Source organism: Periplaneta americana, chromosome 10 (assembly GCF_040183065.1).
Source record: "Periplaneta americana isolate PAMFEO1 chromosome 10, P.americana_PAMFEO1_priV1, whole genome shotgun sequence".
NCBI lineage: Eukaryota > Metazoa > Arthropoda > Insecta > Blattodea > Blattidae > Periplaneta > Periplaneta americana.
In genome coordinates this window covers 15,840,436-15,865,898 of record NC_091126.1, presented here as the reverse complement: position 1 = coordinate 15,865,898, position 25,463 = coordinate 15,840,436, and the positions used below count along the sequence as shown (strand labels likewise).

At 35.9% G+C, this 25,463-nt stretch overlaps 1 protein-coding gene across 5 annotated transcripts in view; it reads left to right on the top strand.

The window, feature by feature from the left end:
* LOC138707456 (DEP domain-containing protein 1A-like) overlaps positions 1-21,670 on the top strand; it is a 141,808-nt gene extending 120,138 nt beyond the window's left edge. For 3 of the 5 annotated variants that reach the window (XM_069836933.1, XM_069836929.1, XM_069836931.1), the window contains exons 3-10: positions 254-1,501; positions 5,147-5,304; positions 8,706-9,418; positions 11,249-11,405; positions 12,909-13,078; positions 16,285-16,461; positions 16,987-17,163; positions 20,156-21,670. In XM_069836933.1, coding sequence (XP_069693034.1) covers positions 254-1,501; positions 5,147-5,304; positions 8,706-9,418; positions 11,249-11,405; positions 12,909-13,078; positions 16,285-16,461; positions 16,987-17,163; positions 20,156-20,290 — 2,935 coding nt within the window. In that variant the 3' untranslated portion in view covers positions 20,291-21,670. The remainder of the gene's footprint in view (positions 1-253; positions 1,502-5,146; positions 5,305-8,705; positions 9,419-11,248; positions 11,406-12,908; positions 13,079-16,284; positions 16,462-16,986; positions 17,164-20,155) is intronic. The other 2 variants (XM_069836930.1, XM_069836934.1) reach the window with 2 other exon arrangements.
* Positions 21,671-25,463: the final 3,793 nt, after the last annotated feature.

Genomic DNA, 25,463 nt, shown 5'->3' with positions numbered 1-25,463 from the left:
TGAAGGCAAATAAAAATAAACTGATACAGTACTAATTTCTGTCTATTTACAGATAGGAGTCATCACTGTTAAATAGTAAACATTTTTAAAAATGGCCAAGCTACCACTGTTGGACCATTCCATTTGGATTGACCCACTTGTGATATCTTCTGACTATAGTCATGTTCAGTGTGTTAATATGTATGCTAGAGCTGCAATAATAAAAATGACAATAATAACTATAATGTGATAATTTAATCTCCTTTTATTATAGACTCTCGGACAACAGCAGTACCAGACTGCCTTTGGTTAATAAATCTCAAAATATTCCTGCAAAACTTGCACAGAATAATCAGTGGTCTCTGAAGACTACAAATACCGGTACATCAAAAAAGATGCCATCTCCTGCAAACATTCATTCTGAAATGATTATGCCTAGACTAGATGCGCATCACACGGTAGGCCTTCCTAACACCATGAATTCTGTGCAGCAACAAATTGAAGGAAATTGTAACTACTATACCTCTAAACTATCTCTTCCTGACAAGCAGGCCAGAAATAAAATCGAAGTGGTGCCCAGACGAAATCCCTTTCAGAATATGCAGTATGTAGCCAATGACAGAAGTAGTGACTTTAATCAGATGCCTGAAGTTCTTGGATCAATTCATTATGTTGCAAATACGATAGAACAGGATCAGCTTCCAAATAATTACCACCGCTATCCAGCAGGACCTGGTTGGTACAATACAATATCCTCAAACACTTTCGATAAACACTGTAGAAGACCCTCAAATGATTTCGGTAAAAGATACAGTGTTTCGCCTTCTGAAAGAATGGCTAAGGAAAACAGATGTTTGGGAAATGAGAAACTCAGTTCCCAGAGTCCATTTAACAGAGATACAGACAAAAATTTTGGTGGTGGTAGGCCACATAAACTTTCTTATGATTGGCTTGATCCTTTAACTTTGGACAGTGTAGATACACACGATGGTGAGAACATTAATTGCATCTCAAATTCCAATGCACCTAACATGACTGCTGGTCACAAACGTGTAGAAACTTTACCAAGAACTCAGAGCATCCAAAGAAGTGCAAGTATGATTCAACCTAGACTTGATTATAATAAACCTTACATGTATGATGTAGAAGATCCCGAAAAGACCAGGCACAACAGGAAGCTTCCACAAAGTTGTACAGATGTAACTGGTCTAGGTAAACATGTTACTGCCACAATAATGAGAAGTCCTTACACAAGCAATGGTAATGCAACTGAAGGCATGCGAGGAGATGGCACCCAAGTTCACCATTATCATTCTGCCTCATCGTCACAGTTGCAGTGCAATCAGGGTAATGCAGTTACTTCCAGCCTACTGAAAGAAGACAAAGGTCATTTCAAAAGATGTGGAAGTTTGGGATTTTCAAGACCAGGCATTGATACCGGTAATCAAATTAGCAAGCCAGTTAATGAACTCCACAAATCTCTCGAGACAGGTGACATGTGGAAGAGAGTGCTTGTCACAAGGTGAGTACACAATGAAAGTTGGTATGTTATCATGATCATTTTAGAAAACAGCCCACATTGCAGCCATTACTTCAGTAATTAATAATGGCATGCAATGTTTAAATCTATCTACGGCACATGTAATCCAGGGATTCTTCTTCTTCTTCTTCTTCTTCTTCTTCTTCTTTCCCTTTTGTCTCACAGTGTCGGGTCTGCCTCGATCCATCTCTTTCATTCCTCTCTATCCCTTACCATTCTTCTCAGCTCCTCAATTCCTTTCCCTCTTTTCCTTGCCATAATCTCAATATTATCCGTATACTTTGTCCTTCATCTTCTCTTCCCTCTTCTTCCGTCATTGCCTCCATTGCCTTGGTTTTCTTTCTTCTCCCATTCGCACCATGTGTCCATACCACTTTAGTTGTTTTTTTTTCTCAACTTCTCTTCCACTGATTTCTGTTTTAATTCCTCTCTAATTCTCTCATTTCGTACTCTATCCCTCTTTGTTTTTCCTATTCTTCGATAGCATTTCATTTCAATTGCTGTTATATTACTTATTCTCTCATTTGTCACTCCATACAGCAGGATTGGTTCCATAATGGATTTGTATATCTGTAATTTTGTTTTAGGCAATATTTATTTTTTCTTAACTATTAAGCTGCTTAATTGATAGTAAATATTACAGGCACTATCACCTTTAATTTTTAACTTCGCTCTAGAATATGCCATTAGGAAAGTTCAGGATAACAGGCAGGGTTTGGAGTTGAACGGGTTTCATCAGCTTCTTGTCTATGCAGATGACGTGAATATGTTAGGAGAAAATACACAAACGATTAGGGAAAACACGGAAATTTTACTTGAAGCAAGTAAAGCGATCGGTTTAGAAGTAAATCCCGAAAAGACAAAGTATATGATTATGTCTCGTGACCAGAATATTGTACGAAATGGAAATATAAAATTTGGAAATTTATCCTTCGAAGAGGTGGAAAAATTCAAATATCTTGGAGCAACAGTAACAAATATAAATGACACTTGGGAGGAAATTAAACGCAGAATAAATATGAGAAATGCATGTTATTATTCGGTTGAGAAGCTCTTATCATCCAGTCTCCTGTCCAAAAATCTGAAAGTTAGAATTTATAAAACAGTTATATTACCGGTTGTTCTGTATGGTTGTGAAACTTGGACTCTCTCTCTGAGAGAGGAACATAGGTTAAGGGTGTTTGAGAATAAGGTGCTTAGGAAAATATTTGGGGCTAAGCGGGATGAAGTAACAGGAGAATGGAGAAAGTTACACAACACAGAACTGCACGCATTGTATTCTTCACCTGACATAATTAGGAACTTAAAATCCAGACGTTTGAGATGGGCAGGGCATGTAGGACGTATGGGCGAATCCAGAAATGCATATAGAGTGTTAGTTGGGAGGACGAGACGTATATGGGAGGATAATATTAAAATGGATTTGAGGGAGGTGGGGTATGATGATAGAGACTGGATTAATCTTGCACAGGATAGGGACCGATGGCGGGCTTATGTGAGGGCGGCAATGAACCTTCGGGTTCCTTAAAAGCCATTTGTAAGTAAGTAAGTAAGTAAATATTACAGGCTTTCTTGGTTCGGTTTAATATTTCTTTTATTTTTCATTTTGATGTGTAATAGTTCCAAGATAGCCTATTCATATGTTTTCACCTGTTCTGGTTTTTCCCTGTCACAATTAATATGAATTGTACTTATTGTCTTCCGTTCTACCCATTTGCATTATTTCACTCTTTTTGGTATTTACCATCATTCCCTTACTCTTAAGTTCCAGGAATTCTTTAGTGTAATAATGAAATATGTACACAAGTACATAACATAGTTTTATCAGAAGTCTTTTTGTGTTTTTACACAGAGATTATTTTATGCATGCCACCATCTTTTTGCTGTTGTGTCAGTTGATTCAAGGATAAAATCTTGGATCCAAAACATGAAAGTACCATGAGAGAATGTTTATTCTCTAGTGAAGTATCCTGATAATGTCTTGTAAAGTTCGGAGAATGCAGTGCAAGTAGTATATGGTGGATAACCTGTTCATTCTGCTACAAATCCTCTTCTCACTAAACTTAGTAGTAATGACAAAGCTAGTGATTTTGGAGTGAATAGGCTGAAAAAGTCGTAGATACTATATGTAAATTTAACCACCACGGTGGTCCAGTGGCTGGAGTGTTAGGCTCACAATCTTGTGAACCGGGTTCAATCCCCAGCATACCCCAATTTATGACTTGTGTTGGGCAAGTCCATGGTCCAGGTATTGATTGATTATCCTGTGGCATCCCAATAAATCTGTTATTTCATCTCATCATGGGTATGTGTAGACCAGCTTCCTATGGCACACTCTGGGCCAGCAGTGCTGAAAACCTGCACATTGTGCAGCAATGGTCTCTGTGCACTGTACATTTCCTCTTCCCCTACCTGGAGGGAGTGAATCGGCTTGGAGGGGCTCATGACAGGGTTGTATCTCACAGTACACTTGAACGATTTAACTTAAAGCTACAAGGGAAAGAACTTCTGACATAATGAAATGGTGAAAGCATTTAAACTGTTGATTTTATTATCGAAACCACAAATAGGGGCCGACATTCTTATTCATGTTCCTTATCTTCAGTCACTGAATGCAAGAATGGATGTTCAGAAATACGTAGTTTGTTGTAGCTAGCGAGCTCGCTTACCCCCACCATAAGTTTCTCACTGTATACTATGACGCATGCAAGCATTTTGCACTTCACAAGATAACGAATGACTTGTAAGTCATTACAGTGAAACCTCTCATTTATGGACATCGAAGGGACGTAACAATCTGTCCGCATCTGGGAGGTGTCCTTTATTGGGAGGGAGGCTCCCCAATCTAACTGTAAATTTATAATATACATTATGTATCCCTTCACACTTTAAATGAAATGTATTACTGTAGTTTAATTCTAAATACGGTATACTACAGTAAATTCTTTGCAACTTTGAACTACAGTAGATAAGACCAAAAAAGGAAAATAAAGTACTGTGCCATGCATTTTTATTCTAGGTCCACAGTTATGCAGTACTTTATGTTCAGGTGTCATGTCTCTCGAAACAGAACAACTGATTGAAGTGGAGAGAATAATCCTATTAACCCTATCATGTGTCGAATACAATTTCACGATTGCGGAAACCTAGGACACATCAGATAGGTTAAATTTTATGACTCTGCTTATCCACCCTCTTCCAGCTAACAAGGGGTAGCCGGCTGGGCTAGTGGTAGCCTACGAGACCCTTATTGTCTTCTTTCATGTTAAGGAATGTCTGTACTAAATTTTCCATTTCTGTAACACATCAGGTCTTGAAATCAAAGTTCTGTCTGCAGTCAGGAGGTATAGCAAACTTTAGGACTGTGAAACAGCTGTCCATGTCCGTGTCTGAGAGTGTCCGTAAATGAGAGTTAAATTTATCATTATTTCTATATTATTTCAGTTGGGACATAAAAATCTGTCCGTATCTTGGGAGTGTCCGTAAGGAGAGGTTTCACTGTAAATAAGGTATTACTTCTGTGCTGCTACTACAGCAGCAAATAGTATACTGGAGTATTTTGATACTGTTGTGTAATGTTTATACATTATTTTATGCCTAAATTAATAGAAAAATATTTATTTTCAGGTTTGAAAAATTAACGCCAGGTTTGGAGTATTCGTTCCGGTTTGAATTGCAGCATATTCCTGGGGAATGGATTGCTGCAAATGCATCTAGCAAAGTTCTTTACCATGACACTCAGTTTCCTCAGTCTCTCGTGGCTGCTATGAATTGCCTCGTACATTGTAAGCACTAATGAGATTTGAGATGATTTCGAAGAGCTCTGTGAGGTGACAGTAGGCTGATGCTTTGTTTCTGCTAGTGGTGATTCTGTCTACTTAAAACATTTTCTTTAGCATTATCATACATTTACTTCGTGTGCACAGAGGAGATTAAGTATCTCCTAGATTCCTGCTTATGGATTGTTGTCGAACCAGTTTAATAGTAGCCACAAAAATATATCTGTATACCTTCAAGCTATTATCTGTTACCTTCAAAACAGGCAGTATCATTTGTTTCATTGTTTGTTTCTTTATTAGCACACTTTTTATAACACTAGAAGAAACTTTATGCACGTCGTTAAGAATATATTTCTCTTCCTTACATACACTAGCCCTATTAACTGTTAGGCTGCGTGGTTTAATGCCTCTCTTAGTAGCCTACACTCTCTGGTTTGTAATGTGATTATTCCCATCTTTTTCAAGAATCCAAATTACAATAAATGTCTCTAACAACTTAATTCAAAATTCGACTAACATTCCCATCTGAAATCAAACCGAATTACCACTGTCGTAAATCATAACTTAGAGCCACAATAAAAAAAGCAAACTGAGAAAATCTATACAATGAGTCCACCCTGAACTTTGATTTTTTTTCTTGACCATTGCCATAAAACAAAACATGAAACAAAAAATAATAGAGACAGAAAAGCAGAGTTGGTAGATGAGGCAAATAAGATTGTACTCGTATATTGGAAGAAATTTCTATAAATTTGTGATAATCCAATAGGGTTGCCAGGCCTCAAATATCTGCTGAATTTTTACATATTTCACTGATATTTTCCTAACTATTCCACCTCTAGTATTTGTGTATTTTATGAAAAAATTATTTTTTACTGTATTTGTGCAATTTAATTTCCCTTTAGGTTACTAAATAATTCACTAGCTATTAATAGTTACCAGTATTTCAAAAAGATCTGATGATTATCTTAGAGTGTTAAATATTTTGTTGAAGATGAACTTGAAAAAATTTAATAATTGAAGCTAATTTAAGTTTTTTTTTTTATTTCATATTGGTAATATTCTTTTCTATAAAATATTTGGAAGTTGCAGGCTTAAGTATAATAGAAAATCACAGTTCAACAAGTAATGTCCTTATCAGAGGCGGCTGTACAATAAGAACTGCAGAGCTGCAGAACCACCATTTAAATGGACCTGAAAAAATTAAAAATGTAAAACGTCCTTTTATGTAATCTAGTTCATTGTTTCATTTATTTTTCCAATTCATTCTCCTTCGATTCGAGATTTTACTGTCTGTAGAAGTCTTGAACTGCTCGAGAATTTTAGCTGTAGTGTACTTTTCGGATCTGTGATCGGCAGTTCCTGAAGCTCAACGTAGGGTAGTCGGCAGCAGAAAACTAGTTTTCTTCACCGTCCCATAAGACTGCATTAGAGCTGCAACCGAAGCAGTTCTCTCCGAATATACAAAAGAACCGTCAACACCCTCATCTCTTTATGACCTGCCTTAGAACACACAGGCTTCTGAACTACTGTATATCATTACAGTTCCAGTGTGTTACAGTACTGTGGGTGGTGTGATGTGATTAGTCAGTGTGTCTAAGGAAATATTTTATATTAAAAATGAATGAAATGAAAACCTAATAATCGACCAACCCTTTTCGAAATTGAAAGAGAAATTGCATGTTAACTTAAGAAATTACGATGTCCTACACAAAATTTAAATATTGAAATTTCTGCAAAAAGTCGAGGAAATCATATAGCCTACTAGTCATTTTAATACCGAAAAGTGTAATGGAAACAATTGGTTTTTTGCTGCGCTCATGAAAACGCTTTCCCCCCCACCCGTGTATTCTGTTTAGAGGAGAAAATACATGGACAAACACCGGAGTGAAGGATTTAGTTAATTTGACTTAAAAAACTAGAAAAGTATGTGGGGCACATCTCCACTACATGACTAGTTATACCATGTGGGAGAGGTGTAGCGCACGGATGGTTGCAGTACAATTTCGGGTGCACAGTCAACTTCGAGAAGGGACTGTAATTACACGTGTTATCCTATTTAGATGCAATAAACAGCATGCGTTTGCTAAATACACTATTTTTCATGCAGAACTGCTAATCTTTGTAACCGTGGGCCGCTACTGGTCCTTATAAAATATCCAATAGGCAAAATTATATTTTAAGGTTGCTTACAATTTATTAATGCTAATGCAAAGAAAGCAGACTGGAAATAATTTTACTGATTTTTATGATATGAGCCGTTCAGAGCAGAAGTGGTGTAAGTCAAAAATGGGGAATGAGGGTTTTAAACCTCATTACCCAATTTTGACTTACACCACTTTTGCTTTGAACGGCTCATATTTTTATTTATTCAACTAATATGTCAACAGAATTCTCCCATTAATGTACTTCATTTCGTCTAAATAGGGAAAAACTTTTAATGAAATAAAATATTTTATTGAGTTGTTACAGCTAGAATTAAATGGAACTGATTTATATGACGAGTTTTGTAACTCCAAGAATATTTTTAATAAATGATTGGGAGTGTTTTCTGAATGTAGAACTTGAGGAATTAGTGCCCCAAATTTAGGAACTCTTCTTTGCTGTGTCGATGCTGCAGAATTGAATGCACATACTGAGAAAATGTTTTCTCTCATGAATAATAAGTGGACTGGTACAAGGAGCAGATGTAAATTTTAACCAAATGTTAGGAAGTTTTCGAATTCACACTTTATATCTGAAAAGTACAACAGATATTTTTATGTATTGTGATCGTTGTTTGTATGTGTTTGTGTTTGTGTATGTGTATGTGTGTGTATATATATATATATATATATATATATATATATATCTGTGTGTGTGCATGCGTGTGCGCGCGTACTCATACGTGCGTGCGCATATGTGGTTTTTTTTAAGGTCAAAATTCATATTTTTCTGTGAAACCTGTTGTATCATCAACGCTGCAATAATTTTCTGTTGGGTCAGATTAGTCATGATTTATGTCTTCAGTAATTTAAATATCAAAACCTGGCAACCCTATAATGTAATAATGATTGTATTACCCTATTTACTATCGAATTTGACAGAATAAAATAAATGGACAAATATTCTTGAAGAAAGTGTGATCGGATTAAATAATCATGATCTCTAAATCATTTTTATATTTATAGTTACCAGATAAGATATAAATACTTTATCCGTTTGTCAAACATCCTTCCTACAAGACTGTGTTTTTTTTAATTAAAAATTGTTTGGGTATTATTCCTTCACAATATTATTCAAACTTTCTCATCCATAGAGCTCTTCTGTCCAGAAACTTAAAATAATCCATTGCATTGTTAACTCTGTTGCATTACATTCGTAAAGCAGGGATCTATAGCCTACAAATGATTTTTATTTTTTTTCAGGGCCCCAGGCTGTGCCAAATGAAATTATAACAGCTTTTAAAGAACATTACTTCAAACTCCAAGAACCTCTAACAACGTTCAAATTATATAATGTACTAACAAAAGTGTTTTTATACGTCGCAACAGGAAACTTAGCAATGAGTAAGGGATTAGTGTCAAGACAATCGGAAACAAATGCTGGTGGTCTTCTGTCTATGGTGTTACCCCCTAATTCGTGTTTCGAAACTGCATTCACATCAGACAGTCCTGTAACTAGAATAGTACCACAGCGTTCTGTGGATACTTTACATTTTTCAAGGCATGCACGATTGGTTAAAAATATTCCACCCAAAAGGATCTCAAGTGCTCCAAACCTAATTGATTCTCTGTCAAATGCCCAGGCAGCACAGAAGCAGAGCGGTCGATCTGGAACAAAGCGTCAAGTAATAGGAAGACGTGCAATAAAACTGGCCAATAGGAAGTCTGGTAGGAGGGTGAGGATAGGAATGGAAGAAGATTCAAAATTATGTCACTTCCGCAACAAATCAGGAGGTTATGTGAATCCGGCTTTGTCTCGTTCTATTGATGATGTTATTGAAACTGACGATTTTGCTGATGCAGCTAAGATGCGCTCCCAATTTAACATCGAACCTGATCAAGAACTTGACTACATTGCAGCCCTGGAAAGCCTGAATACTTTGATGAGATGTAGTCGCCGTGATCCATCTGTTAGTGTGAGTATTTCGGGGTAAAATTGTGTAAAAATTCATGATGTAGAAAACCATTTTATTTTTCAGGATTCTACCTTGTATATCGCATCTCTACTGTTGTAAGTCGATGCTGGTCCGATTTCTTTATGGTCCAAGCCTCACGTCCATTAGAATAAGTTTACCAGATCTTTTACATGAAATCTGGGGATACCGGGTCAGCTCTATGATATGATCCCTACATTAGTGTTACAGTTGTTTTTGCTGCTATTGTTGTTCTAACTATTATTATTATTATTATTATTATTATTATTATTATTATTATTATTATTATTATTATTAAAAGTCCTATTGTTACTAAATTTAATTACTTCAAGATTGAAACAAAAAGTATAACATTTAATGTTCTGAAACAAAATCACACATTTTGCTGATAACTGAATGTTTTTTGATACTGTACGGAATTGGAAGTCTACATAATATTATACAACTGTTTAAAATAATTTAAAGAAAAGGTCTCTTTAAGTAAATAACTGTCACGTGATTTCCCTCATTTTGACGGCCCTGCGACATAACCACACAGATGGACAGTAGCTATGACAACCATCTGCTTCCACTTTCGTTGAGGAACGCATGAACTTTGGTTCATACAACTTCTTCACTAGGCCACATATCATTCTTCTGTGGGACAACACTTTTGAAGTAGCCTAGACAATTTATAGCAACCACTATGAGAGCACAGCATTTCTTTATCTTTTTGTTGCCATGTGTTCAGCAACAGAAATTCTTCCAAGAAAATAGTGAAGGAAGTTTCACACAATGAGCAGATGATGATATGGTAATTAATTTGATGCTTACCAAAAAAAAAAAAAAAAAAAAAAAAAACGTTTTTACCTTTCTGATCTGACATTTTTTTAGACTACATACATAAAACTCCTTTCAGCATGCATAATAGCTAACATTAGCTATCTACTCAATACTTACTGCTGTTACAAACAATTCCATTTCTGAATTTTAAAACTTCTTTTATAACTCAAAAGCAAGAATGAAGCAATGCAGTACATGTATTAAAAGTGTAGGAAAACTATGAGCATGATCTTCTCAACATGTAATGGAGGAAATGTATTAATTGTCAACAGTTTTGACTGCTACCAAATCCTTTATAAATCATGTTTGAAAACAGGAACAATTTGGGAAGTTTATTAAAAACCAGAGACATATTTTAGTCAGCTATAAAAGTCTGAATTCGGGGACTATCCCTGGAAAACGGGGACATTTGGTAACCTTAATGTACTAGTAATGGTCTTGCGAAAGATTTATAAATCTTGAGCCTAGTGTGATATTACATTTGATATGGTTTATTCAATCTAATTTCCGTAATCTATAAATTTCGATATTTTCTAGACATATATCTATTTCACAGCCTAAATAATTAAAAGGATTGACTTACTGAACTGAATTATTGGCACAAATTTTATTCCGTTAGTGTGTTTTAATCCAGAGAAAACCATATATTTGTTTTTATTAATTGCCAGATTAAATATGATTTTGTTACTTGTTCCAAGTTATAGATGGCATACTAGAGTTTGTCTTCTCTTTTGGTAATAACTAAATTTAAGTATGATTAAATGCATAAAATATAGGCAGAGGTATTAATTTTATGATACTAATTTTTACATAGTGATTATTATTTTATATGCAAAAACTATGGGAATTGGGAATAAAATAAGGCGAAATAGGGAATATCCCAGGTGCTGCAGCAGTTTTTGTTTTGTGATACAGGAAGGATAAAAAGTGTTGTTGCTTTTATTTTTCCGAAATTTTCAGCTTTCTGATTGATTTTCTGTGTGTTAACAGGTTGGGCGGCAATGTGTTGATGGAGAATCCGACATCGACCAGAATGGGAGCAGCGAGAGTAGTTCATACTATACTGCAGTGTCCAGTTCCAGTTCAGAAGCAAGTTCGCGGCGAAGCAGTGGTGTGCTGGGAGATAGTTTGGAGAATATGAATACGAGTTAGTAAATTCCTATAGCCGTGTATTTTTTATTTTGTATTATATTTTATTAGTTTCTATAAAATATTTTTTACAAGATTGCACCACAAAAGTGTTGAAATCAGAATTTCTTTCATTGTCCTTTTGAACTGTAGAGCAATATTTTGATAGGAGGCCCCTCTTTCCCTCACACTACTTTAATGTAGACCTCTAGCATAAGATGTAGAATGTAGAATCCATCTTGCACCATCTAGTTTGGAGTTAGACAACAATCTAACATTCAGAGAGAGATTGTATGTATGTATGTATGGGTCTATGGAGTGAGACAGCTATTCTAATTGATCACAACAATGATCGAAAGGCAGAAAAATTAATTCTCCTTCATAATCTCTTATTTTCCATTCTTTGGACATGTTGAGACCTGTTGTTGTTTTGTTCATGGCCTCACATTAACTGCTTGTTGGCCCCCTGGTTGAGAATCACTGCTGTAGAGGGTCAGGTGCTTGCCTGCTGAACTGGAGTTGCATTCGGGTGCGGGTTCGATTCCTTCTTCTGATTACATGGTTGGTTTTTGCTGAGGCGAATGTCCGGTAATCTATGGTGAATCCTCGGTCTCATCTCGCTATCACCAATCCCATCGACGCTAAATAACCTAGTAGTTGATACAGCGTCGTTAAATAACCAACTTAAAAATAAAAGATCAGAGTTCATGAATTGAAGCCTAACTGCAAACAAGAGTCTATGATACATTATGTAAAAATTGAGAACAAATGTCTACAAACTCTCCCTTCTTTTATTCATTTACTTTTAGCTTCTTATAATAGTACCGAAAGTCAGAAAGTCAACTGAAGTGAGCTGTTGAAATTGTGGAAGAAAAGTCTGTTACATGTCGAATGAACATGTTGCATTTCCCACACAAGCTACAACCCTCTTAAAATATTTTTGGAAAAATTGTTAAGTTGAGCCTATTAAACGGAAAAGCTTCTTGAAAAAGGAACCCTGAAGAATTGGTTGTACCATGTAGTATTGCACCATTTTTGTATTGGAAATTATATTATTCATCATAAATACTTCCTTACAAATGGCTTTTAGGGAACCCAGAGGTTCATTGCCACCCTCACATAAGCCTGCCATCAGTCCCTCTTCTGAGCAAGTTTAATCCAGTCCCTAGCATCGTATTCCACCTTTGTCAAATCCATTTTAATATTATCCTCCCATCTACGTTTCGGCCTCCCCAAAGGTCTTTTTCCCTCTGGCCTCCCAACTAAAACACTATATGCATTTCTGGATTAGCCCATACGTTCTACATGCCGTGCTCATCTCAAGAGTCTGGATTTAATGTTCCTAATTATGTCATAAATATAAATATAATCAGTTTCATCTAAATATAAATTTTAATTATATATATTTTACTTTTTATAATAAATTGATGCTGGTACATTATTGCTGTATTCATTTTTAATAATATTACCTTTGGGTTCTTGGTTATTTATCAATGATATTCGTACTGAAATTTCTAATTAGCAGGAGAAGCTGAGCATGTGAATATTGGAGAAACTGGAGAGAAGTTGATGGTTACCATCATGCAGCTGTTACTTCTGTGCATTCCAGTATACAACAGAATACAACTACGTTACCTTCTGCACTTTATGAATCAATGGAATATGCACCAGTCTCTCTGCGTCCAAACTGATGTAAGAATAATTTGTTGCATTTACAATTTCTCCGCTATTTGTCTTAGCTACTTTACTTGCTCTGAAAACAACATGATAAAACATATTGTATTTACTTCCTTTTAAACAAAATTTAAAAGTGCCTACATTTTTCCTTTGTAACAGATTTCAGAAAGAAAGAAAAATACTGTTCGATAAATTTCTGATTGCAATATCTAAAGGCTTCATTTTCCCGTATTCCATGTGAAAATGATAGATGCTATAAAGTGAGTTATGCTGTGAAATAAGATTAGATATAGAAAATTATCTGCCAACAAGAACTGCGTGATATAAAATATAACTTTCGGAAATCACTTTAAATTTGCGTGTGTAGCCTTTCTATGTTCTGTTAAGTGACACAATTCCTCGTCTCATTCACTTCACCAGTATAAGCATAAACCTTCTTTCTTCGGTTCCCTACATAATTCAGTATTTGATTTCTATCTTCAAGAATAGATAATCCATAAAGTAATAAACAATAATAGAGTGTACATTATATATAATTCAGTTAATTCTGATTTATTAATGATAATTTTGCAATAAGAGCAAAGTTCAATCACTTCCACATATTCTGTTTGTTGTTTTTATTTAGAGATAACTTTAAGTATTCGTGGTTTACTTTGAAATATATGTACAACGTCTCTGTGACCACCACAGTTTGTAATATTCAGTGGTGTCATTCTAATTTCTCTCTGCTAATTACAGCAAATGTCACAATTTTAATATCAAACACATTAAATAAGATAATAATAAGCAGAGAATTACAATGCAAGATGCTATTACAGAATCGTTGGTGAGATGAATATTCTGTACTCAGTATGGTAAGGTGTCCAAGACATAGCCAAGACTTTATAAAAGGTGTTACATTCCAATCAGCAAGAGGCTTCCCATTAAGCTTCACTGTTATAAGATGCGAAATGTTTTCATCAATCAGAGAATTTCTTTCGTCTTTTCCACTGTTAGTCATTAAAATGAATCCTCTATCTGTTTCTGCGAAACTTTCAGCCACCACTTTCATTATGTTTGTTACCACTTTCATTGATTCCAGAATTTGATATCTCTTTCAAAAACAATGTCTTTTTCATCAACCAAGCCACTGCTTTACACAAACTGTTAAGTCTGGTCCACAACAAACCGGGAACGAGAACCAGAACGAAAATGGGAAGCAGAAGATGTGAATGTGCAGATTTTTGATTCACAGTAAACAGAGAACAGAAATAGCAATTCATATTGATATTATGTCAATAACGACATGTGAAGTCGATATTACGCATTCTGATGTTATATGTGTATAATTGACCAATGGCGTTCTCTCATGAGTACAAACCAGCCAACATGAACACAGGTTAACCAACTTCAAAATTTATGGCATGGAATATTTAAGAATTCAATTCATGTGGTAGCCTGGTCACATACTGTATATATGTAGCATAATATATTAAAAGTGATTCTACTGATTTTCTGGGTTAGGTACAAGCAATCAATGAACAAGAAATTACGTCACGACCCCTTTGCTACAAAATATACGACGACCAAATAGTTTTATGATGACAGTAGAAAGAATCTACTGGGCGTTCATTTCAAAGTGTGTCATGACGTCACTATTATGAGTCGGCGATTTGAAGCGAGTTTCAGCTTTTATGCCAGAGAAGTTGCCTATTATTCAAGGCGTTCAATCTGAACTTGAGAACCTGTACGGTATAACTTGAACGTCGTAGCAACAGATGGCGGCCTGTACGGTCTGTGTGCTACCATAACCTCTTTCGAACTGTGTTTTGCGCGGGCAAGTCGTACGCAGGGTATTTGTTATCATCGGTTGCGTACGGCAACATTCCACAATACAAATCAAATGCTCCGTGTCCATATTGACTGTCCAAGTTAATGTCAACAAATACGTAAGTAATCGTCTTAACCCTCTCCCCATATCCCAATAGTAAGAAAAGAACTCACCTCAGTATGTGTTTCCAAACAGTTCACATTTCTGCCACTAATGGCATTACCATACGTATCGGTACGTACTCTTCAGAATGAATGCTGTACTTGCCGGCAACTTCTCTGGCACATAGGTAATACACCTTTGTGGAAGTGTAGGAAGATTGAATTCTCTAGGCTCATCGGCTAGCCACATGACAGCATACAGCGAGCCATGACACACTTTGAACTGAACACGCAGTAGTAGGCTGTGATCAGAAACGAGAATGACAAAGTTAAAAGTTCGTCAACCTTCACATTCCCATTCCTGGACTTCCGTAAGGTTCTCGTTAATTGTGAATGCTCACATGTAAATATATGCATTTTAACAATTTTTCCGTTCTCTTTTCCGGTTAATTGTAAATTACCCTTTATGGGTGGCTCGAGGTTGGGGGTGTCTACCCTGACATTGAAGTTAAGTGCCAAGTCATAAACCACTCCCCTCATTTAATCCAGTACCCTGTGAGGGGTGAATAAGTGAAGTCGTGTTTTCAGTACTTGTTCATTTTGCAAAAATGTCAAAATTCGAGCAATGCAGCAGCATGAAGTTTTACTTAAAGCTAGGGTTCTCGGTTCGGGAAACTCACGAAAAGATACAAATGGTCTATGGTGATGTTGCTGTGATAGAAAAGACAGTCTGTAAGTGATTTCAGTGATTTAAAATCGGCAATTTTTCACTGGAAAATGAATCCGGCCATGGGCAATCATCAACATCACTTCCAGATGGAAATTCGGGTTTTGATTATGGCCAACATCTGACAATTAGAGAAATCTCATCAGAGACCTCTTTGTCTTACTGATCTGTTTAGACCATTCTGACAGAGAATTTTAACATGAGCCGTGATGGGCCCCTGCAACGTGACAATGCGCCCAGTCACATGGCACTGTTGGTGACTCAATTTTTAGCACAAAAATCGATCAGAGTGGTACCCCACCTACCTTATTCCCCTAGTCTGGCACCCTGTGACTTTTGGCTGTTTCCAAAATTAATTTTTCTAGAAATGTGGGTTTTCGCTTAAGATAAGCAAGGAATATGCTAAAAATCTCATTGCCAAGCATTGGACTGAAAAAGGAAATAGACGACATAGGCTATAAAATACAAAATCTACAGCTAATAATTATGTAACTTCATTAATTTTTCATTTTAAATACCTAGCTTATGTTTTGTCCTAACTTTGCACTTTCTCAGTTTGTATTTTTGTGTTCATGTTTGGCAGGTTGTAGATATCTTCACACCTACAATTTTACGCAGTGAATGTGACGCCGAGTTTGATGTTGCTCTGGCACGGAGCATTGTCTATTTCCTTATGTCTCACTGTGACTTAGTTTTGACTGTGCCAAGTGACTTGGAGACTGAAGTTGAACATGCCATCACCCAGCAGCGGTTAAACAATGTGAGTTATTAAAACTTGATGTGAGAAACCGAAATTCTGGTAATTATAATTTTGAATTTCATTCTAAGAGCTTATCAGGAGTGTTGAATTGATATAGTTATTTGTTAGATATGAAATGTTGCATTTGATGATTCCCTCTTAATAGATTTCTATAGTAATTTTGTTTCCGTAAACTTTTGGAGCTGGTATGAAACTTTATAATCTCCGAAATATTTTTATTTTATTTTCATTATGAACTTGGTGTATTTTGGTAATTACTAGTAGATATTCAGGGTTGCTTTTGCTGACTACTTTCATTTTTAGTAAAACATTTTCGAGTCTTCTATTTTGTATGCTTCCATTGCTGTTACAAAACATACCTACCCTGATAAAATTAGATGAGCTGCACGTTTCTATATTTATTTTTTATCTTCTAGGCTTGCATTGGTATCTTGATTATTTTTGTAGTGATCGGTTCTCAATTTTTTGCACGAGAGTGGAGTTGTAGATGTAGGTTACTTGTTGACTGGGAGACCCGCATTGCAGGTGAGTCGTAAAGATGTTAAAGACCATGGCAGTGTGACTTTCTGCCAACAAGTGTCAAGTCGGCAGTTTGAGCAGCAGAGACTCACAGGTTCACAACTTGCCCTGTCAGAATTGCTTGAACAGATACTCTCAGACTGCAAGATGGGTCCAAAAGAGAAAAGGAAACGCTTAAAAATGGTGAGTGGAACACTGGCTTCATAATAAATATAGGTCCAACTCATTTTCTCTGCTATGCTTTTTAAGACCTACATTACAATTAATTCATATCGTCGCCTGAATGCAAGAACTAGGTAACTTGATTTTTCATATTTTGTGACATCGCCTATTTACTCATTTATTGCACTAAGGAATATGTCTCGTTTTCTTTTACCTATTTGTTATATTGGAAAATAGATGTCGCTGGTATCGTTCGATCAGTTACTTAGATCCTGGATTACATTTTGTGCGATTTTTGCTATGCTATAAAAGCAGTAACTAAAAAACGCAAATTTCGAGTTACCTAGTTCTTGCATTCAGGCGACGATATGTGATTAGTAGTAGTTTACTGTAGAATTTACTAAAGATTTCTTAATTTTCTTTCTTTCTTATAAAAAGTGACGGAGAATTCATTGAATCACTACAATTGCGTGAAACATTAATTATGCTGTTGGTGATTGTTAGTGTGATCGTGTTTGGGATTGTAAGAATATTTAAAATTTGAAATTGAAGTTCGATATTTCTTTTCATTTCCGTCTTTATATTAACAGCTTTTAAATTTAACAGGGTGGAACCTTCTTGTTAACTACATCGTAATCGTTTCCACATTCCATGAGGCATAGTCTCTAGAAAACGGTGCAGTTGATAGTTGAAACAGCTCATACGTCAGTATAACACTAATGCGTTTTTTTTATTTTATTGAATAATAATATGTGATGACAGATAATATTAATCATTTTTGTGTTAAATTGCCTCCAGCTTTTCATTTAAATTATGTACAGTAGCATGCAAATTAATCTGAACACGACATATTTTTACATTTTCTGTCATTGTTGGCCTCACAGCTGCTCATACCGCTTTAATTGACATCTGTAGTACGTGTAATTCCATTGTTGAAGGTCTGTCATTATTTTTTTTTATAATATCTGACATTTTGCCTGTAGTTTTGTACTTATAAGTATTTCAGTTGTGTTGAAGACTTAATACTGCAATCCTGTGTACATTCTGTCGTCTTCACAAATGGATACAACTCCACGAAAACTGCCTAAAATTATAACATTAGCAGAGCATTCTTCTATGACACAGAGGCAAATTGCTGCAGAATGTCACATCTGTTTGGCTACTGTTAATTCGATCATAAAACGATACAGGGAGACTGGATCCATCACACCTCAGAAAAAAGGAAACTGTGGCCGGAAAAGGAAGACTTCACCTTCAGATGATCGTTTAATTGTCAGGAAAAGTAAATTAAATCCTAGACTAACTGCTGTCGACTTAACCCGCGAGTTAATGGCTACCACTGGGGCGAATATTCACGTCACAACAGTGCGGCGTAGGCTTTTGGAAGCTGGACGAAGGGCTTGTAAGCCTATTAAGAAGCAACTGCTAACCCCTGTTATGTGCAAAAAACGCTTAATGTGGGCAAAATTACATCAACACTGGACAGTGAATGACTGGAAGAATGTACTTTTTTCCGATGAGTCTCATTTCGAGGTCCACGGCCACCGTGTTTCTTACGTACGGAAAGGATCCGAAAAAGTAACAGCAGCTCATCTCCAACAAGCACCCAAATACCCCCTAAAGTAATGTTTTGGGGTTGTTTTACACATGAAGGGCCTGGAGCATTAATACCTATCAAGGGAATGATGAATTCTGACAAATATATCCACTTATTGGAAACCAGAATCGTACCCCAGCTGCAAAAATCATTTCCGGATGGCAGAGGTGTGTTCCAACAAGACCTGGCACCATGCCATACGTCTCGAACAACTACAGAATTCTTCAACAAGAAGAATATTCAGGTACTCCCCTGGCCAGGCAACTCACCCGATATCAACCCCATTGAGAACTTGTCAATTTGCAAAAGAAGAATGCAAAAAATGGATTGTTCTACAAAGGAGAAGATGATTTCTGCCCTCATTGGTGTATGGTTTCACGATGAAGAAATGAAGAATATTTGTGGGAAATTAGTGGAATCCATGCCATATCGTCTCAGAGCTGTTATTAGGAACAAAGGAGGCCACATAGATTACTGAGGTATGTCTGAGATCCTTTTTTAATCCTGTTTGAGTGTTTTTGCATAAGTAATTACGTTGTTCGGATTAATTTGCACGCTACTGTATTTGTAGATCATAAAGCTAAAAATTGCTTGTTATGATGAAAATTACACTAAAGTTTTATTGGTGCAATATGGATGCATCTTAGAAAACGAGATTTGTTTGAGCAAGCAGACTTGCTTCATATGACATATCTGTTCTCCTGGTATAGATTACACAAAATGTAAATATATTTGTGCACAGGAAACTAGCGATAATTTAGTGATAAAGAACTATGTTTTTCGGTTCTGAACTTAACCTAATTTTGCAGTTTACTTGCCTTAGATACTTTAAGCATGTTTTAGAATTTTCCGTGGTTTTCTCCAAAGTTTCTACATTAGATCATCTTTCCTCGGGCTCTGTTTCTCACCCAAAATGAAATTGCTTTAGAACTCCAGTAGAGCATACCTTGAAATTTTTCTGTTGTCTGAACATACAAAATGTTCCCTTCCTTTCCTATAGGTGAGAGATTAACCACACTGACTTCTATACTTTTCTGTTATCTATAGTTATATTTTGATTACATTATCCTGTAAAAATGCCGCAATATTATTTCGAAATCTGGAGTTGGTCTACTTTTAGATTAGATTGTGCATGATCCTAAATGTAATTGATTCTTTATATTGAAATACATTAAACATTCTAAATCTACAATCATAACATTTAACTTTCGTAATTTGATGTCTAAGTATTACTGAAATGAGTTACATGTTTCAGGAATAAGGAATTTTCAAGCATTCGTAACTGTTTTCATTGTATACTCTTTTGTTACTGTGTAACAAAATCTCACTAACATCAGTTTCGTCAGATAATTCCATTAATCTGGCAATTTAAAGTAAGTTAAGAGATGAAAGGAGAATTCATATTTTCATTTTCAGTTCCAGGAATCATACCCGCATATCTATCACAGACGTTTTCCTGACTCTGCAGTGCCAGATAAACCTGTAAAGAAGCAAACTAGAGGACTTCTGAACTTAGCAACACTGTCACGTTTGAAGAGTCTGCGAGTGTGAAAGGAAGTTGTGAATGGCTTGTATGTTTTACTTGATTATTTAATATGGTAGTGGGTAAAACATAATTCATTTTGGCCAGGAGTTTTCACTTTTCTTTTGGCGTGCAAGACCGTGTTAAGAATGGCTCATATGATTAATTTACGTATGTTTTTGTAATTTTGTGTGTACTGCTGATGACATAATGTTTGGCCTGCATGACAGTGGAGACCTGGCAGGAAGATGGGGATCGACTACAGCACATTAAGGGAATCTTGCTGCTCAGATAGAAATTGAAAGAGCGAGGTTAGCACACGAAATTAAAGGAATATTGGTCTAAATTTCTTGCCGAAGATGCTCGTCATTGACTATTTTGTGAAGAGTTTCGTTGAGAATATTGAAAGTGAGAGTCTGGATACATTTAGAGGCGCCATAAAAATTGCCACCCATTCAACAGATGAGGTAAATGTATGTACAAAAAACCTTAGTTCTCAAGTAAACAGGTGTATATAGCTTGGTCTAAAATACCACAACACTACTATAGAATAATAAGATCAAGAAGTCTTAAATCTTTGTTTGATCTAGGAACAAAAATATCTAAAAACACGCAACCATGTAAATACAGTTAGGTTCTGTTTAACAATTGCCTTGCCACACAAACAGGTAGCAGTTACCACTGTTGTAATAATTACAATTTTATTTTACAGTGTGCTTAATTAATATATACTCTAAAATGCTTGCTTTTCACAGCTCTTCGACATAGTTGTCTTTTTTTGATATCCTTTCTACAAAACAACTGAAGGAAGATGACAAATTTTTACTCCCACCAGCAGTTTTTCTACAGTTTGTCAAACTTTGTGCTATCGTGTCATTCCGAATGAGCTATACTGCTGTAAAATTTAATGAATGCATACTTGCACTTTAAAAGAGAATTACTTAATTTCATTTATTGTTATCCATAGATCTTTCATTAGAATTGAAGCTTTAAGATGTGGATCAAGTCAAGAGTTACACAATTTCTAACCTATAATTTAACTAAACACGTGTCAGTTCTGGCCTTGAGCATAGTATGGCACGGCATATCTCTGGGTCATCCATCCATGAATACATGTTCCCAGTCAGGAGCCAAGCTGAACACATTGTATATTTTGTTAAGAGACTGTGGGTCGAAAGTGCTTCCTGTGTCATGGCCTCAGCATGTGAGAACCAGATCTTACACTGTTCGATTTTTCTCTACAAGGACACACGAAGAACTACGGTAGTACTTTTCAAATTGGAAACTGGCCACAACTGCCTAGATGGACATCTTTGAAGAGTGGGAATAGTCTCAGGAACAAGGTGCTCCTCTGCAGAAAGGATGTAGCTACAAACAGGTAACACCTGTTACCAGTGGCGTAGTGTCAATGTAAGCTAAAAAGCTCAGCTTCCCCAGTTAATAATAATTTCATAATAAACCTGCCGTTTATGAACAAAATTATTTATTAATTTTAATAGAGTTTATATTTATGCGTTAAATATTGTGATGCGGCAGCTCAGGATGATTTGTGATGCAGCAGTAAACAAGAAGCCTGCACACGCCAGCTTCCAAGCAGACTGGTTTCATTCACTCGTTCTTCTGTGTAACCCATCCCGCAGATTCTCCATCCCTTTGTAACTAAACTACCCTTGTCGCAAGGCACGGAAGAAGCTAGCTTTTACATTGAAAGTTTCCGAGTTATCCCTTTCGTGAGGGTTTGTTCAGTTGAAGTGTTAGTGTGCATTGCGGCTGATATAATAAATAATGAGTGAAATAACAGTTCCTGACACCAATTTACTTGAATTTTTAGGACAATTCTATTATCAAGACTGACTTACGAACAAAAGTGCGATTTAAAAAACAAATGACCGTGTCTATTTGTTAGAGATATGTGTAAACTATGAAATCATATTTTACTACGTACCATTTGAGGTCATGCCTTATTGGTGTTACGAGGTTCCAACCAATCTTCGGACTGCTGGCTTGATATTGACTACTATTTATTTTAAGACTATATTTTTGTAATACGTTTTCTCATATGTACATGAAAGAGAACTTGAGTTAGCTTCCCCTGCTCAAAATTTCATGCTACACCACTGCCTGTTACACTGTAGACAACTGGACCCAGGGGAAAAGGACCGAAAAGATCTAACGAGGCTCTACTGGGAAGCACGAGGACTAATGGTGTGAAACCAAGCTCCAGCCATTTGAAATCAACAGCAGGATACATGGGAAAATGTATGATACAACGGTGTATGATGAAATGCATCTTATTGCTTATATTGCAGAAGTAGTAGTCGTGAGAGGTTGTTTCATTTTCAAGTACATGAGGTAACCACTTTTCTCTTGTTCACAGCTTTGCACCAAAGTTGATGGTTGTGCTGTTGAACATCTATTCTAGATATGGCTTAAAATTTATATAACATTATTTGTATTGCTTCTGTTATTATCACTTATCGTAAACTGTAGCCTAACAGTCTGTAATGTTACAAGGAATAATGTCTATACCAGATATATTTAAAAAAATATGTTTTTTTTTTTTTTCTTGATTCCACATACTTACAAATGGCTTTTAAGGAACCCAGAGGTTCATTTCCTCCCTCGCATAAACCTGCCATTGGTCCCTATCCTGAGCAAGATTAATCCAGTTTCTATGGATAAGTGTTTCTTGTTCAGCAACTGAGAAATGTGATAGGTATTTTCATATATTTATCATTTTTATTCGTTAAGTTATTCAGATTTCGAAGAAATATTCATTCATATTTAATATTTTTATATACTGTTTCTACATTTTTGTATATTTCCACTTCACTGAGTGATTTATTCGACTTGTGTATTTGTCTGTATTGTGTTATCTAGTTTGTAAAGAACTAAGATACTTTATTTGAATTTAGAATCTGGATATTACTAAAATACATAGAAATTTAAAACTTACATTTTTGTTATTTAAATAATTACATTTGATACCTTCCCAAAAATTTGCAAGTAAAAATACTTGCAGTGACATTTAACTTAAATTTATCCTTTATTCTGGTTCAAATGTTTTGGAAGTTAGAAGTGCTTCATGGTTAGCAATTGTATAAAACATAAAATATTTGTATTTAAATACAAAAACTTCACTGAGCCATTTCTAAGAGAGAGATTAATTGTTATTATTTAAATTGAGTGGTAATTTTCTGTTAATTTCATGTACATAGTCTCTGTCATACGTCTTCATATTTTTGCATATAAATGCAATAGGGACATGATTTAATGTCATTAATACATTCTCTGCAATTTAATATGTACGTACGTCACACAAAATAAATGTCATATGATATTGAAAACTGCAGAGAATGTGTTGAGATAGAAGTTTTGTAACAATAGTCAGTACAGTAACTGATCTTTAACACAATAAAAGTTTTCCAAAAGAAACTTGTCAAATTTTAATGCAATCCTGCAAATAGAAACCCAATTCACCCTTCCTCCCCCACCTTATTCTTTACTTTCCTTTCCATAATCTACTTGCAAGTAAATCATGTTCTCTTTCCGAAAATCAGTGAGAGTTTTTTTTATTTGGTTATTTTACGATGCTTTATCAACTGCTATGGTTATCTAGTTTCTGAGTGAGATGAAAGTAATGATGCTAGTGAATGAGTCCAGGGTCCAGAACGGAAAGTTACCCAGCATTTGCTCTTAATGGGTTGAGAGAAAACTCCGGTTAAAACCTCAACCAGAATTTGAACCTGGGCCCGCTCATTTCACGGTCAGACATGTTAACTATACTTGTTTTTTTGAAAGATGGGACATGACAGTTAAGCGGCCGAACTTGGAACTACAGTACTATGTTGCCAATATGGACTACCACACTGCTATTGTCGTTAAGATGGCTGACGTTAAAACATGCATTGACAATTGACGCGAAGGTAAAAAAACAATACAAAAATCGACAGAGAATCAAAGACGAAATGTTCCAATATTAATATTGTGTGCACAATAAATGTTGCCAAGAGAATTATTAAGCACTCATCACTTGGGAACGGAAGTTTGGCAACTCAACCATCGTTACCATAGCAACAGACCTACCATGCTATGTGACATTCAGTTGTTTTTCCGATCGCAACACTCCTGTCATGTCCCATCTTTCAAAAAAACAAGTATAGTACTCCACAGCGGTGGACTCGGTGAGAGTTGTTGAACAAATCTAATGTTCGTATTCATTCAATTTTTCCTCAGTCCTTTTTTAACAAAAGTTGTCCTGAGGAAACATGCTTCATGACTCGAAAATGTCCTGCTTCTTGTTCCCTGTCAACTCTTCTGAAAACGGGGCTATTGTAATTAATTTTCTTGCATTGTGGTGAAGATAATTTCAAAATTATTTTTGTTTTACATTTATATTTAGACTTCAAACAATGCTATACTTACTTACTTACAAATGGCTTTTAAGGAACCCGAAGGTTCATTGCCGCCCTCACATAAGCCCGCCAGCGGTCCCTATCCTGTGCAAGATTAATCCAGCCTCTATCATCATATCCCACCTCCCTCAAATCCATTTTAATATTATCCTCCCATCTACGTCTCGGCCTCCCTAAAGGTCTTTTTCCCTCCGGTCTCCCAACTAACACTCTATATGCATTTCTGGATTCGCCCATACGTGCTACATGCCCTGCCCATCTCAAAGTCTGGATTTAATGTTCCTAATTATGTCAGGTGAAGAATACAATGCGTGCAGTTCTGTGTTGTGTAACTTTCTCCATTCTCCTGTAACTTCATCCCGCTTAGCCCCAAATATTTTCCTAAGCACCTTATTCTCAAACACCCTGAACCTATGTTCCTCTCTCAGAGTGAGAGTCCAAGTTTCACAACCATACAGAACAACCGGTAATATAACTGTTTTATAAATTCTAACTTTCAGATTTTTGGACAGCAGACTGGATGATAAGAGCTTCTCAACCGAATAATAACACGCATTTCCCATATTTATTCTGCGTTTGATTTCCTCCCGAGTGTCATTTATATTTGTTACTGTTGCTCCAAGATATTTGAATTTTTCCACCTCTTTGAAGGATAAATCTCCAATTTTTATATTTCCATTTCGTACAATATTCTGGTCACGAGACATAATCATATACTTTGTCTTTTCGGGATTTACTTCCAAACCGATCGCTCTACTTGCTTCAAGTAAAATTTCCGTGTTTTCCC